Source organism: Osmerus eperlanus, chromosome 25, assembly GCF_963692335.1.
Source record: "Osmerus eperlanus chromosome 25, fOsmEpe2.1, whole genome shotgun sequence".
Taxonomy (NCBI): domain Eukaryota; kingdom Metazoa; phylum Chordata; class Actinopteri; order Osmeriformes; family Osmeridae; genus Osmerus; species Osmerus eperlanus.
This window is the reverse complement of record NC_085042.1, coordinates 7,737,695-7,754,233: the sequence shown is the minus strand read 5'-3', so window position 1 is coordinate 7,754,233 and position 16,539 is coordinate 7,737,695. Positions and strand designations below refer to the sequence as shown.

The 16,539-nt window shown below is 47.1% G+C and overlaps 1 protein-coding gene across 3 annotated transcripts in view; it reads right to left on the bottom strand.

The window, feature by feature from the left end:
• Nucleotides 1-14,424, bottom strand: part of lmx1bb (LIM homeobox transcription factor 1, beta b) — a 43,784-nt gene extending 29,360 nt beyond the window's left edge. The window contains exons 1-3 of one of the 3 annotated variants that reach the window (XM_062451892.1): nt 14,077-14,424; nt 13,654-13,776; nt 12,699-12,885 (exon numbers count right to left, since the gene is read on the bottom strand). In XM_062451892.1, the coding sequence (XP_062307876.1) occupies nt 12,699-12,885; nt 13,654-13,723 (257 nt within the window). In that variant the 5' untranslated portion in view covers nt 13,724-13,776; nt 14,077-14,424. Of the gene's footprint in view, nt 1-12,698; nt 12,886-13,653; nt 13,793-14,076 lie in introns of those variants that run through there. The other 2 variants (XM_062451891.1, XM_062451890.1) reach the window with 2 other exon arrangements.
• Nucleotides 14,425-16,539: the final 2,115 nt, after the last annotated feature.

The following is a 16,539-nucleotide window of genomic DNA, read 5'->3' as shown; positions in this document are numbered from 1 at the left end:
ACCCACCAGGAGCCTGAAGCCCAGTGCGAGGGGCACCATGACTTACTCAACACAAATGTTCCCTTTCGTCTTGGTTTGTTTCCCCCCATCCGTAATCTTAATAATTAGCAGATAATGCTGCTTCTTTCCTCTCTCTCAACCATGAGTTCTTGCTTAAGTATATCAAAGACACATACTACTACTAATAATACAGCTAGTTTTGAAAGAGAAAGAGAGATCTGTAACCAGAAAAGGCAACCAGCTAAGGGAACGAAATGTGATTGCTAGGCAAAGTAAGAGTTTCCATTAGCAGTTGCCAAGGCGCCATTAAATGTTATGGGCACATCGAGGTCCATAGACTCGCTGGTCAACTCAGTGGGAGCATGACATCTTACACTGAGCAGATCTCTGCTCTGGAGCGAACAACAGGCTTCAAAAGAGCCGAAACATCAGGGAAACTGAGTCGGGAGGGTTATCGCAGAGCCTGGCACTTAAAACACACGAGGTAAACGATGCACCAAGAAACCTTGTGTTTCTGGAAACTTCCGAGATGTTTGTCACTCACACAGCAGCTTAGCCTAGCACGGTGTGAGCTAAGCGGAACATCTAGGTCATGCCCGGGAGCTGGCATGTGGTAGCAGCATAGACAGATGGACAGACAGACGGACTTACCACTACTGGCCGTGAGGGATGTTTCAAAACCACTTTATTACACCCCTGAAATATCTGTAAAAGAAGAGGGGCCATCGAGCGAAAAAGAAAATCGTTTTCGGGATCTCGGGGTGTAAATCTGTTTTAATGCTGCTGATCGCAGCGTTCAAGGCTCTTCCAGAGACCACTGGCTGTTTTCTCGCTCGCCGCACTCCCCTCATTACCCCTCGTCTGGGAGGGAAGGCCAGCACTTACCTCTCGCTTCTCAAATCCCGCACATTGTCAGCTGTTTTCAGAGTCCCTACACAAGCATGTCTCTCTTAGGGAGTCAGATGGCTGAGTGGTTAGGGAATCGGGCTATTACTCAGAAGGTTGCCGGATCGATTCCTGGCCATGCAAAATGACGGTGTCCTTGGGCAAGGCACTTCACCCTACTTGCCTCGGAGGGGAATGTCCCTGTACTTACTGTAAGTCGCTCTGGATAAGAGCGTCTGCTAAATGACTAAATGTTAACGTAAGCCGGGTCCTTCTAGAAGCATGGCTCCGCCAGGAGTCTGGCGTTTTCGCCCTCAGGGTAAAGAAGCAGGGACGCTGAGCCAACGACAGACCAGGTCGGAGGATCCACCCTGGGACAACCACCGTGTCACCACATGAACCCTCCAGGGCACAGGCCAACTGCACTACCCAGAAACACATCATCAAAACCGCATGTACCTGGATGACCAGAGTCAAAAGCACCCCTGAAAGGAATAAGTTGTTATTCTTTTCTGTGCCTGGTAAAACGCCAGAACGTTCCCCGACTCTAACCACCAAGTCAGTTTCACGCTGTTCTTTTCATATGCACTTTTTTTTCGTAAGTCGTTGCGGATGAAAGTGTCTGCTAAATGAATCAAAGGTGACCTGTAATGCGTGCACCGATGTGTAGACCCGAGGAGGGCCCCAGGTGAGGTTGGAGAGGGGTGCTTAGAGGAGAACGCGCCTGCTGTTCTTATCCTCCTGACGTTTCTCCGTGGGACCCGCGAGTCATGGCTGCTCTCTCTGGCTCCAGAACCACAGGCCTCTCCTCAACACAGCATGAATGTGTGTGTGTGTTTGTGTGTGCATGTGTGTGTATGGGTGCACATGTGTGTGTGTACATGCACATGCGTGTGTGTGTGTGTGAATGGACGTGTGTTTGCATGTGTTGTGTACATTATCCCCGACTGAAACCTTTGCCATGATATGCCAATGACTCCTGCCAAAAAACGTCACTTTCTGTAACGATGATCCCATGAGAGCCGGCATTGAGATCCCTATATGCCGCACATAACACAAACTGTAGGCTAAAGAATTCCAGTCATACAATCTCCAATCCTATACCACAACTGCAGATGTTACCAACGAGCAGGAATAATAACAAACAGTATTCAAAACGGCAGCACTGACGGACGGGGCTAAACCAGCGCGAGGCTTTCAGGAAAGGGAGGGGGGGGGGTAGAGAGAAGCGTGAAACAGAAAGAAATATTTTCCTTTCAGTTTTCTTTGTATTCCTTCCCATCTTAAGAGTTGTGGTGAACTTAAAACCTAGAATGAAATAATGAACAGCAGCGTGTGTAGATGATCCTTCTTTGAGACATACTTGTGGCAGCAAAGAAATACACAGGCCGTTCACTCTGGAACTATATTTCATGCAGGAGTTTGGAGGATGTTATTAGGGATTAAGCCGTACCTTAGCTAATGCACTTCTACTACACAAGGCCAAAAGAGTTTTACTGTCTTTGAAAGAAACTACTATGTCGTCTGCCAAATAACACTAACTTCATATTCCGTTATGCCCACTATGAATAAAGCTTTCTTGGATTCAAATATCCATTTAGAGTAAATGATGAAAAACAGTATGGAGAGATCGATAATCTGGCTCTCTCTATTATGGCATGGGTCTTTTGGTTGTACGCATGGAGAACTGTGGTTACTGCTGCACAGGGGATGCCATGTCGGGGGGGGGGGGGGTCACACTCTGACCCCTCTGACCCCCCCCCCCACCCCCCTCTGAGATGGGCTTCTGGTTTGTGTAACTGGGAGCCAGCTGAAAGCTTGAAGAGATCTTCATGTGTATGTTATGTTTCCAAGGAAAGATGGACCAATTAATCTGATTATGGTCACAAATCCTACAACATGTGTAAGCGTGTCTCTGAGCATGTGGGGTACAGATGTCTGCATGCCTGTGCGTGTGTGTGTGTGTACACTTTTACATGGCGCACACACATAAATATACACACACCTGGATCAGGAGTCAGTTTGCACAATACAAAATAAATCCCGCACACCCTCAGGCTGTAGGAGTTTATAAAACCATCCGCTGGACTGACGTTTTGCATGCATTCATCATTTGTCCACCGGATAATATCTGTTTAGGAGTTACAGTAGAGCTACAACCGTATGTAAATCCAGATTGACGGTAAGCGGGTGTCCTTAAGAAGCTTGGTAAAAGCAAAGAGTCCTGAAATGAAATACAGAGTGAAATAGTAAACCAACTGTCAAAGCCTTCTCGCTCTGTTTGATAACACAACACCAGAGCACTTAAGGGTTTTCAAACAGGGCCTTTTTTACTGGCACGGTCATGAATATGCCTATTCTAAGGGTAATGCTTTCATTTTCCGCCGAGATATCTTACTGGGTCTCAGCCCCGTCTTCCGGACGGGTGCGTTTGTTGTGCCACTGTGGGCCGTGCTGAGGGGTGAGAGGAAGGGGAATGAGGAGCTGACAGACAAGGCCTGATACTGCACCTCCACCACAGGCGAATCCCCAGCTAACCCCTGTGCTGACAGCCAGGATGTAGCACTCATCCGCGGGGCTACAGGCCCAGGGCCTGGGGCCCAGGAAAGGGAGGGGCAGCCTGGCTGCTGATGATGGAGGGTGGGGGTGGGGGTAGTGCTGGTGGTTTGGATGGCACGCACCGCTTACCGTCTCCAGAGCCACAGACGGAGGCTCCTGCCAACAGCGTGTCCAGAGACTGGCTGAATGACAGAACCTCTACTCACACACACTCACACACACATTTACTAAATCCCAGGCAACACACCAACCCTCAATCTCACTACAAGGCCTACTGTAGCTCAGCATAGTCTCTCTCATCATTCAGCCTCTGATGTTTCACAATAATGAACACGTATCTGTAACAAGCGCTTTTTCATTTTGTAGCAATACGGTGCAAGGCACAATCTGAAAGCATTACACACCGAATGATATTAAGTGCTGTGCTCACTACTGGAAAGGGGTCAGGGCAGATGACTGACTCCTGTCCTTTTCCAGAGTGAGGCAGGGAGACAAGGAGGACTGACTCGGTCCCATAGGGAAGCAAAGAGGACTGACTCGGTCCCATAGGGAGGCATAGAGGCAGAGAGGACTGAGGCAGAGAGGAATGATTCAGTCCCCGGTGAGGCAGAGAGACAGAGAGTGCTGCCTCTTGTGAGCCAGGCTGCAGACAGAGCTGAGGCCCCTGTTCAGAGCCCCTCCAGCTGGGATCTCAGCGCTAGATGGAGGCTTGGGTTTCAGGGCAGGACGGCGGGCTGGGGCCAGGACGCGCGGGGGAGGGAAGGGGGGAGAGTCAGCAGCCCGGCGGGGCAGAAGAGGTCCCGCAGGGTCCAACATCAGACAGACAGACAGACAGACGCTCCGGGGAGCGGGGGGCCCACTGCCCCAGCAGGAGGAGACAGAGGCCAGCACAGACACAGTCATGAGAGACAGAGGCCAGCACAGACGTGAGAGACCGAGACCAGCACAGACACAGTCGTGAGAAACAGAGGCCAGCACAGACACAGTCGTGAGAGACAGAGGCCAGCACAGACGTGAGAGACCGAGACCAGCACAGACACAGTCGTGAGAGACAGAGACCAGCACAGACGTGAGAGACCGAGACCAGCACAGACACAGTCATGAGAAACCGAGACCAGCACAGACACAGTCGTGAGAGACCGAGACCAGCACAGACACAGTCATGAGAGACAGAGACCAGCACAGACACAGTCATGAGAGACAGAGACACCAGTTCAGGAACCCAACACTGATCGATATTCTCCCGACCACAAGTTTGCCTATTAACTGCTTTCATGGTATTTGCATCTCAGAGCGTTACGGTCTAAGTCCACGGGACTTTCCAGCGAGGTGAAACAACTGCATCGGAAAATACTCAAATCTAATCTAACGATATTACAGAGGTCCAGTAAAATGGTTTGATGTGGATAATGTTTGAGGACAAGCAAACAGAGCACCTTGTGCTTGGTACACTAATCATTGCAAAGTCAATGTTTTAGAGTTTGAACAGTCTGTGTGCGTCAACAAAACAAAACCTAGGTTCATAACCAGTGGAAGGAATTCCCTTCACACACACCCCTCCACACACATACACACATACGCACACACACACATTTGTGAAGGGGAAAGCATGCATCTTCATTAAAGCTGCACAAAATATAACAAAATCATTGCTTATCTGCTTTTGTAAATCTTCCATATTTCATCCCCTCAGCGAGTGACTTTCTGAGGCACAGGATCATCTTCCAGCGCTCGTGAGCGCAGGAATTTCCCAGCAAGATGTATTGTGGCTGTTTTCTGGGAAATATTAGGAGAGCCAGCCAGCAGGGGCAAGGTGTGTGTGGGGGGGGGGGGGGGGGGGGGGGGGGGGGGGCAGACGATAGGTATCACGGTCCCGGTCTCCCATGAAGAAACGAGTCTCGTGTCTCATCTCTCTGTCACGTTCTTCCTCCTCCTTCTCTCCCCTTCTCTCTCTCCCTCTGCTCGTCATGGCTGCTGGGTCCGTCCTGTGTTTCTAGCATGTTCAGCGTGGGTCGGTCAGAAACGAATCCACCGTGGAGACCCCTATCAACCTCCAGCCTCACGCCTCGTTCCCTTTGCCCCTCCAGAACATCACATAAAAACCTGCCCTCTCTGGGCAGACCCCTCTGGAGAATTTGCACACGGGGGGAGGGGGGGGAGTTGTTTTTCGAGCCGAGACAGCTCTCACCAATCAGCACTGACCCCTGGTCCGAGACCGTGTTAGGGGAGCACTGGCCAGTTTACAGGCTGTCCTGGTGGCTTGCTCATACGCCCTCCCCCCCCTCCTGCGCCGGAGAGAGGAGGAGCGTTTCTGTTCCTGACAGCCTGCTGAGCGTGGAGCCGGGATGAGGCCCCGGGCTCCGCCGCCCGGCTCCCTGTGATGGAAGGAGAACACAAAACAGCTTCTGGTTACCAATAAAACAAACCTGTTGGTCTTGCAGCGTGACACCTCACGTGCCGCTGTGGTCCTCACTGAAATACGGCCCGCTGGGCGAGTCAGCCAAAACAAGTAGAAAAGGGAAACATAACAGTCTGCCAGCCCCTGCAGTTCGCCTGTAAGCTCTATGGGCTGAACGGTGAAGTCAGTGAACACTGCCTCAGCACTGCCTCACCTGCCTCTGGTACAGACACCTGACTTTGCTTTAGGGTCATAGTGAATCGCTAGCATCCACAAGGAGAGGTGTACCAGACCTGGCCATCATCCTGCCGGGATGGTAACAGGCAGGCCGGCCTGGGAGGACAGCCACTGGGCCCACCTGTAGGAGCCAAACGCCGTCAGTGATGTAACAGAGGAGAGGAGGGGAGTAGGGGAGAGGAGAGAGAGGAGCGGAGAGGAGTAGGGGAGAGGAGAGGAGGGGAGAAGGGGAGAGGAGGGGAGAGGGGGAGAGGAAAGAGAGGAGGGGAGAGTAGAGAGAGGAGGGGAGAGGGGGAGAGGAGGGGAGGAGAGGAGGAGAGAGGGGGAGAGGAAAGAGAGGAGGGGAGAGGAGAGAGAGGAGGGGAGAGGGGGAGAGGAGGGGAGGAGAGGAGGAGAGAGGAGGGGAGAGGAGAGGAGGGGAGAAGGGGAGAGGAGGGGAGAGGGGGAGAGGAGGGAGAGGAGGGGAGAGGAGGGAGAGGAGGGGAGAGGGGGAGAGGAGGGGAGGACAGGAGGAGAGAGGAGGGGAGGAGAGTAGGGGAGAGGAGGAGGAGAGGAGGAGAAGAGAGGAGGGGAGGAGAGTAGGGGAGAGGAGGAGGAGAGGAGAGGAATCTCCACTGCTGCTGCTTAAAGTAATCCCATTGGTTTCACTGCATCTGATCTGCAGTCTAACAGACTTCCAAACAGTTGAATGAGTAAATAAAGTGCCCTGAGGGACTCCCGGGAGAGCAGGATTACCTTAAGGGCGCTCACAAAGGACTCTAAGCCCCACAGCTCTGCCCCAACTGCAGACAAAAGCCAAAGTTGGGCCTCTACCAGGGAACCGGCAAACTTGATTAATCTCATCCTGGGCAGCACCCCCTGTGGTGAAGAGCCAGACACTCTCATGCATACAGACACACACATTCAGGTGTGCGCACGGCACTCAATCACACACAAATGCGTCGACTGTACACACAAGCACGTGTGCACATACACACAAAATTGCATACACTCATAAGGAGACACACATGCACCTACACACATCCTCTCTTGTCCCCCCCCCCCCCCCCCCCCACACACACACACACACACATTTAAGCTTGCCATAACTTCCAGAGTACGGCTGCATAGGCCTCATCAGATCCATTTCATGCCCTCTTGGCTGTGGGGGACTGGGGGGGGGGACTCAGGGGGGACCCTGTGTCGTGGTGCCCCCTGCCCCCCCTGGGAAGGAGGAGTCAGGGGGCTGCGGCGCTGTGGTGCCAGTCCCACCCCAGCCCATTCCTGACACGAATAATAGGATTAGGAGTCTTGTTTCCGTCAAACCCTCCATCCAGGACAAAGCTCTCGGCAGCTTAGTGTCACACATCGTCATGCAGGTCTCTGTCAGTCACTCTGGGCAGAAACAGCCGTGTTGGGAAGCAGAGGTCGTCTAGAGATGAAGAAAAGCTTCTGAGGACAGACACAGGAGGGCACGGAGGCCGAAGAACCAACACCATCCACCTCATGTTTCTAATAAGACATTTAGGTTGTCCTCACGTTTTTTTCCCCATAGGTTTATGATAGTCTTCTAATCTATCTAATATGTCTACCTACAGCATCTAATAGTATAGTATGGTAACCTATAGTATAGCATAGTGACACAGTATACGGTCTTCAGTGAAGTAGGGACATGTAGAGAGTAGAGAGAGGTAGTCAGGGTGAAGGCAAACACTCAGCTAGAACCACAAGCCCATATTTCCCACACGGCAGAAGAATGTGTGAAGCGGCTGCGAGAGCGAGCCTTGGGCACACAGCAGTCTGGCTGCTGCACTTAGCACCACGGTGCGGCCCGCTCCAGAGCGCCCGCCCGCCGGGGACCCCACGCGTCGGACGAACATTCCAGAGAAGGATGCCGTTAAAGAGGGCGGGGTCTGATAACCTGAGATCGCATCCGTGCTCTGCTGGGTCTCCGCTGAGCCGACAGGGAACTCCTCTGCTCAGCGTTGTCAGACACAGAAACAACCTCTTGTAGCCATGTTGGGACACTGCTGTTTGACACATTTAAAACGCACGTAGTGAAACGTTATCCCTTTCCCCAATGTTTTGCCTGTCTTTCTGATTTTCAAAAGGCAAAAGTATGCACCAGTTCGCCTACCAGGTCCTGCCTGTCAGAATCGATATTTAAGTCGCTGTGAAGCGTCCGTACTGTGAACAGACGACGATCAAAACAACAAAGAACTGAACAAGGTCACGATAACTCTCTTTCATCTTTCACATGTTGCTGTGTTATTTATGTTAGGCGAACAGTAACGGTTGTGTAAATGTGATGGCCTGCAGAATTATAGATTATCAAAATGAGAGAGTTCCATTTTGCTGGATGTCTCCCCAGTGTCTGTGGTGATGTGCATTCCTGACTGAGTAACTGACTGACTGACTGACATATTCCCCTGCTTAACCGCAGGGTTGAGGGGGGAGGGTAAACTATAGAGACCAACAAATTGCATTCTTGATTTCCTGAGCACTCCTCTGCTACCACTCTGGGTAATGTGAGCACACCAGGCTGAACACAGTTCTAACTCCTCCCCTCTGCGACCACGCTGGATAATGTGAGCTAACCAAGCAGACCCCAGAACAGTTACAGCTCCCTCAAACTAAGCCCCCAGGGTGTCCTCCCACACCCCTATCAAACCCTCCCCAACACCACCCTCCCCAACACCACCCTCCCCAACACCACCCTCCCATATACCACCCTCCCCAACACCACCCTCCCCAACACCACCCTCCCCAACACCACCCTCCCATATACCACCCTCCCCAACACCACCCTCCCCAACACCACCCTCCCCAACACCACCCTCCCCAAAACCACCCTCCCATATACCACCCTCCCCAACACCACCCTCCCCAACACCACCCTCCCCAACACCACCCTCCCATATACCACCCTCCCCAACACCACCCTCCCATATACCACCCTCCCCAACACCACCCTCCCCAACACCACCCTCCCATATACCACCCTCCCCAACACCACCCTCCCCAACACCACCCTCCCATATACCACCCTCCCCAACACCACCCTCCCATATACCACCCTCCCCAACACCACCCTCCCCAACACCACCCTCCCCAACACCACCCTCCCCAACACCACCCTCCCATATACCACCCTCCCCAACACCACCCTCCCCAACACCACCCTCCCATATACCACCCTCCCCAACACCACCCTCCCCAACACCACCCTCCCCAACACCACCCTCCCATATACCACCCTCCCCAACACCACCCTCCCATATACCACCCTCCCCAACACCACCCTCCCCAACACCACCCTCCCCAACACCACCCTCCCCTACACCACCCTCCAATATACCACCCTTCCCATCAACCTGAGCTGCTATCTGGTGATGGGTGTGATGCTGGCCAAGCCTCTGGGACTTCCTGCACTTGCCTGCTACATTCTTTCTTTCCTAAAAACGGCATCTGTCACAATAGGTGTGGACATTTAAAAAAATGTTATGTCATATTATTTATCTACCTTAATCTGACAAATTCTCCAATCTCCAATCGAAAGTAGGTCAGAGGTATCTTATTTGATGTCTTGTCTCGTTTAAGGTGCAACCAGACATGCCATTAAGAGCTAGAAATGTCCTGAATTGTAAATGAAACTGTGTAATTCCACGGGGCTATGCATGTACAGCGGAAACAGGAAAGGCAAAACAAAGCCAGTTTTTGGTACAGCACTCGAACACCCTCCTGACGGGCAGGTTAACACGACCCTGCGTTAGGGGGGGAAGTCAGGGGATTGCATCATGCTATGCTGCTGGGACAGGCCAGGCGATGTTGATACAAAATCCAGTACTTCCCCCTCAGAGCGTGGCTCGGTTCTGCCCGGTTCTCGCCACGCAAGCTGAAGAAACGGGAGTAGCGTCACACATATGTGATTCTGAACATTCCAACCGACTATTTTCCGATAGACAAAAACTATATGACAAACGCTATAGTATGGCTTCAAAATTTACAATTAGGAGGCTAACAAGTAACACTAGCAGGTAGTAGCATTGCTACGAGTATTATACTAGGTTGCTAGGTAACGGAAGCTAACTAAAACTAGCTAGCTTCCGTTTTGGAAAAATAACTCACTCCTTAAAAGGGGCAGCTAGAGTTCCATTAGTCTTCCAGTTGGGGCCCTGCACTCCCAACCAGCACAAGCAACACCTCTTCTCTGCCTTCTCTGTACGCATTAGGTAATATACGAGGGAAAGAATGCAAACCTTTTGTAAAATGCTCTAATGGATGAAAGAGACAGAGCAGGGGTGGTTTCTATTATGCAGTCTGTTTACAGAAAGCCTAGCCACACGGGACTGTCATATGTGGTACACAACACCCAGGGAGCCGGAGTAGAAAGCCAACCATCAGCATGTACCCGCCTCCCAGCGTCCAGAACAAAGCTAATTAAAGAACAACATTTCACAGAAGGGCCCTCCTAACACTTCTAAAACCCAGCTATCAGCACACCGGGGTATCGTCCAAGCTGGAGAATTATGAAAGGACGCAGAGGGATATTACAAAGGTGTTCTTCTGTTAATATTGCTTTCTTCTTGCAGACAATGTCAACATGTTTTAAACCGTGTAAGGCAGGCAATTGAATGCGTTCACATTATCTTACTCGAGTACAATTTTTCTTGTTGAAAAATAGGAAATAAAAAATGTTTTGTATCCAATCTTGAAGTACTGCTTCATTAATGTAACAGTCTGGACTACAATTTTTGTACGTGTCTTATCGAAACAGCTATTATATCCTAATTGTTAAAAATATAATACTAATTATTACATTCCTAAAGATTCTCTCTCAATTTGTCCCAATCATTTGTCCTCAGAACAGGTCTTTTCAACAACAACAAACTTTCAGTAACACCATTTCAAACAAAACAAAGCATTTTTCGGTACAAAATCTCATGAAACCCCCCATATGCACATAAAAACAGTAAACTAACTGCACCAGGGGGGTGAGAATGAACGTTTGCCAATTCCCTGATTTATGATAGATGATAACTGGTCTGGGATCAGTCGCTGGAGGAATGTAATCACCTCCACAGTGAACGGCCAGCAGTCTGCCACTAGCCCTGGGCTCTTAGTGAGCTGACAAATGCATCTTAAATAGGTGTCATAAAAGTCAAAAAGGTGCCAATTACATGTCTAAGTATCCCATCAATGCGAACAGAAATTACACATACAGATACCTGTGTCAGTGTGCCCCCCCCCCCTCTCTCTCTCTTTAGTCGACCTGGGTGATGGTAGGTGAAGAAACAGTGTGTGATAGATAGTGGAGGGGTGAGAACACAATGGAGCGATGCAGTTTGTTTCTGTGAATGTCCTGGTTTACGGCCAAAACCCAACACCCAACTGTCCAGTATAAACGAAAAGCATACTTAGAATGCATCTAAATCTAAATTAGCCGCGCACACACACACACGATATACAATATTGTATACATGGAAAGTGAAAGTGGTATTTAAGTGAGCCTTTCTGTGTCTGTGAGACTTGTGTTTGTGCTTCACTTCAAAGAGCGGCTGCTAGGGCATAATCACAGTGATCTGTGAAGGCCGACCGACACGTCGCCGAAGCTGGACGAACGGCCCATGAAACACTGATGCTGGAAGCTCATTGTCTGACGCACGGTGTCTCGCTGAGAGCTTCAATGACCCAATAATTGCAGTAGTGTTACAAAGCACAGATACAAAAAGCTTAAATTTAGTGACAAGTCGAAGAGCAGTCATGCGGAACACGGTACGGTCCAAAGTACGGTCTGCTATACACGGCATCAACTGACCTAATTAGATGAATTATCCTACTCTTCATTCTTTAGACGCAACAGCATAAATAATAATAAGAGCAATAGTAATAATAATAATATGCGTGTCTAATGACTATAAGAACAATAATAATACTAATGTACATCTTAATGTAATTATTTAGGCTATTTAATACGTGCGATCCATAATAATGTATGTGTAGTTGCTTTTGTTTTGGTTGCAATATTGCAGGTTAAATTCGTTTTTATTAATCTGTTGCTGAATTTATAGATTGTATTAATATTATTGTGGACGTCATTATTTTGTAGCCTAATCCGTAATTAATGCCGTTGTCGCAAAAAAAAATATAGGCAAATTTAACGGACAAAACTTGTGAAACCAAAATAGTCTTAAATAAATAAGTCTCTCACCACGTTTTATTTGCTTGAATGCGCGCGTCTGTCTGTGTGTGTGTACAAGCTACTTCAGTTTTGGTTGGACCATGTCCTCATTAGAGAACGCACCTACAATATGTTCAAATATATAAATAAATAGCATATCTCTGTCCGGCCGTCAGAAGCGCACTGGCTTGCATTCGGCGAGTTAGGCAACTTTTTTTTCCATGGGGGACTTTTATTTTTAAATGAATCATTGTTAAATCTGTTTTGCTTCCTGGCAGGATTTTTTTTAAATCAAGTAACTTAAAACCTATAGGGAAATTATTGTGCTTGGTGGAAAGATACAAAATTCTACCTACAGCCATTTCCTTCACGCCGTTCAAACTTTCCTTGTCCTCGGTTACAATCGATTGAACACACATCGAACAGGCTATACATACGGAATATAAATATTGTCCTTACTGTTGGTAGTCGTGTTTGCAGTATAGTTTCCTATCCCTTAAATAACAGCTGGTAGACAGAGGCTGCTGACAAACAGTGCAGTGCAAACACTCCTCGTGCCATGACGAATCGTTGACTCTCATCAGGAAGCGGTCAGAAATTGGACGCTGGCATCCTTCACAAACAGACTGATGGTGGCACTCCGTCCCTGCAGTGGATGGATACATTAGTATACAAGTTTCAATTGTGTATAAATTTGTTCCTAGATCCATCTATGTAATATAATGACTAACGGATAATGTAGGTTACACATGGAGTATTATGCTAGCACGAGTCCACATAATTTATAACGTTGGGTTAGTAACTTCACAACCTACATGCTGTGTTAATTAATGTTGTCCAAATGACAGACATCCTGACCTTTCGAGTGATATCATATGTGGAGGTTGGAACTGTCAGAGCAGTGTGATTATAGGCTACTTTTTCAAAAAACATAGTTGTGAATGCAGGCCTATATCGGCGATCAAAAAAAACAAACAAAAAAAGAATCCTTACATTGACACTTGTTTCTCTGTGTTTCAGGAGACTTTGACAATGTCATCAGCTTAATGGACATGAATTACTATATTTAACCCTCCAACAAATACCACTGGATGTTGTCAGCATTAAAAGCATCAGTGTAGCATTTACTTGCAGATGTTTATTTGTTTCATTTGGTTTGTCTTGGGTTGTGTTTAATCTTGCTAGCTAGTGAGGACTTTAATATGGCACAGTAGCATAACTGTAATTAAAAATAGATTTAAGTTAGTACACAGGCCTGCACAGACGATATGTTGTACATGTAAGGAAAAGCCTCAGCACGCTTTGGTTTTATTTCCGGCAAATGCACCATTTACTTAATGATTTCGACATGGCATGATCAATCAAATTGTTGTTATTAATTATTTTCTTTGTTTCCAATAGTGTTAGGACTCACCAAGCCTGACTCCGATAGCTTGACCCGATCGAAGTGGCTGGTCTTCAATTTTTATGCCGTCCAACATCATCGAGTATTTGGAAAGATTTCTCCCCGAGAAACCGCGTTCCAGAAACTCAGGACCTGTTGCAATATCCATAACAATATACGATCAGAATTGTCTTCGCCTCTGGTGGACAGTCCTGTGTGGTTGATGAGACTAGCCTACATGTAGATGCACTCAAGTCTGCTCTTAGGCTACAATGTGTTCCGAGAACGCTTTCAGTTGGATTCATGCAAGAATAGCCCTAAAAGTAGTCCTCAATGTTATGACTCGCCGCCTATTTTACAGCTGTTGTTTTTGTCCTAAAACAAAATATCCCTAGGCCTTTAGAATGTAGCCTAATGATTAGAAACGACGATAAAAAAACTGCAAGAAGTCACCTGTTAGTTTGTTAGAGCAGGTATACGGCTACGGCCAACTGCGTTTTCTTTGCAAGCGCCCGGCTTTGCACGGGATAACGTAGCCTTGGTCTTTTTCTAATAGGCTATTTACCGTATAAACAGACCTACGAAGAAAAAGCACTACAAATCCAAAAAATATGGGCGAAATCTTCCAAAAGTTCTTCTTAGTTGTTGTATGCTCTTCGGTTCCCTCTCGCTTGAAAAGTCCAAGACCGACACTGAAGCGACTGGATCCTCCCACAACGAGATACTTTTTCAGTCTGTTTACTGGCATTGGGATGCTATTGGTTGCACAGCAGTGCCCTCAACAGAATAAAATTAATTCCGCCCTGTTAAGGCTAGAAAGAGCGTTGATATAGGCCTTTACGAAAGAAAAATAAACAAACATAGGCTACAGTCATGGCCTACGTCATCATATCACAATTTGATTATTTATTAGAATTATTTTATGTTTTTGTTTTTTTATGTTAACTGTTATAGGTCTATTATTTTTGCTATTATTACACAAACACAAATCATAATAGGCCTACAAAGGCTTTGTTAAATGTAGCCAAAGCTATTTCTTTATATTATTAGGATTTACTAGGCTACATGCAGTTGAAACAGCTTAGTCTAGGCTCACAGTTCCGAATCACTTTTTAGCCTACATTAGTTACACCGAAATATGTTGGCTGCCGGATTTGGGGTAGCTTGCCTGATCATCCAAATCTAGATCTTTCAGATTTATTTTCGTCTTTCGCATCTTTCCCATTAGGTTTTCCGTAGGCTACGCCTATTTAAAACGAGCACAGGAAGGCTTTAGGGGCACTGCGCGTTAGAAGTTTGCAATCACATTCTTTGTTGCATTGCCTTGTCGGCCATAACATTGTGACACCGTGCACCTGGCGATGGATCGCGATAACTGAGCTCTGCGCGAACAGGACAGTAGCCTTAACCCGAAGGTAAGATGTGTGTATAGCGCCGTGACAATTGTTTTGATATATTGATAGATCAGATATTTTTAATTGTTCTGCGTAATTGGCCAGCAACCGCTGCTGTAGGCTATACGGCCCTCAGACAATAGAAGCAGGCCTATACAAATGTGCAGCTTTTCTTCACTGAAACAGGTAGGCATGTGTAAAGTAAATCTGGACACTTTAAATCCAAGTGTCAGATATATAGACACGAGACAGATATGCCCACATATTGCCTGCATTTATTTTTTAAGTCATAATTTTGAACGATATATCATAATTCAATGTAACAAATTCAACCACATGGGATTTGACTAAAAGCACAACTCAGACTATATTCACAGGGTTGAATCGTATTGTCCCGGCATTAGACCAATAGAGACAGTTATTTCATCTAGGCCTATGTTTTATCAATTGCACGACACGTGTCCTCAATTGTGGCTGAGATGTGTTCTATAAACCCAGATCCATTGGTACAGGGAAGCAAACCATGATTCCAAACGACAAAACATAAATTTAAGATCTGTATTTTCATATCACACGATTACATTTCAACGCGTGATTGTCAAACTCCGGTCTCCATTGATAAGGTCGGCAAGGTGAGGAACGCTGAGTCGCCTGTAGATAAATCCTAAGACGCTAAACATTATTTGTCATGCCGGCCCGGCTCTTGCTCCTGGGATGCCTTGCCCAAAAGGCATTTCAAGCGCTCTTAACAGATAAGCAAGCTGTGGTCAATTTATAAACCCGGCTGTCTTCATGCAGGAGACCCAATAGGCTTATAACGTATAGTCAACGTAACAACTAGCCTAATGGTCTTCTAGGAGGAAAATCCCACGGTGTGATTTTAGTTTCGGGTTAATCAAGCACAACATGGGCTAAGTGAAGCAAGTGAAGATAATTAGGTGTTTAGATCGGCTATGATCTATTTATCCCCCAATGTGTAGGCCTAAATCCAAATTACGAAGTTATGTCAGTATATGTAAAACATATAATACATTGTCTAGTTGGCCTACATCAATCTTAAAGCGGTCACCGAAATAAATTAGAACATATGAGCGGGATTCTGCAAACTCAACAATTTCAAAAGGCCACGACTCACTATAATGAATCCACTTATTCTGACATTTAATCTTATGTTAGTAGGCTACGATATTTTAATATATTATGGCTACATTCGATGATTCGATCCGATATTCGCCTACATTCCACGGTCTTGTAAACAAAATAACGTTTAATTAAGGCAGCAATAGGCAGATATCCCGCACATATATAGGCTATAGGTTAATAATTAAACTATGAATAGCGACACGCGAACAAACGAAATAAATATGAATAATTCGGATCATCATTATTATTCTAAACATTAGGTTAATGTTAAATTAATTCTAAAATAAATGTCAATTATACAAAGCTTGTTGAATAAGGGAGCATAGCATATAGGCTATATAGCTTGAATGAAATTACATGTGTTTTGCCGAGAAAGGTC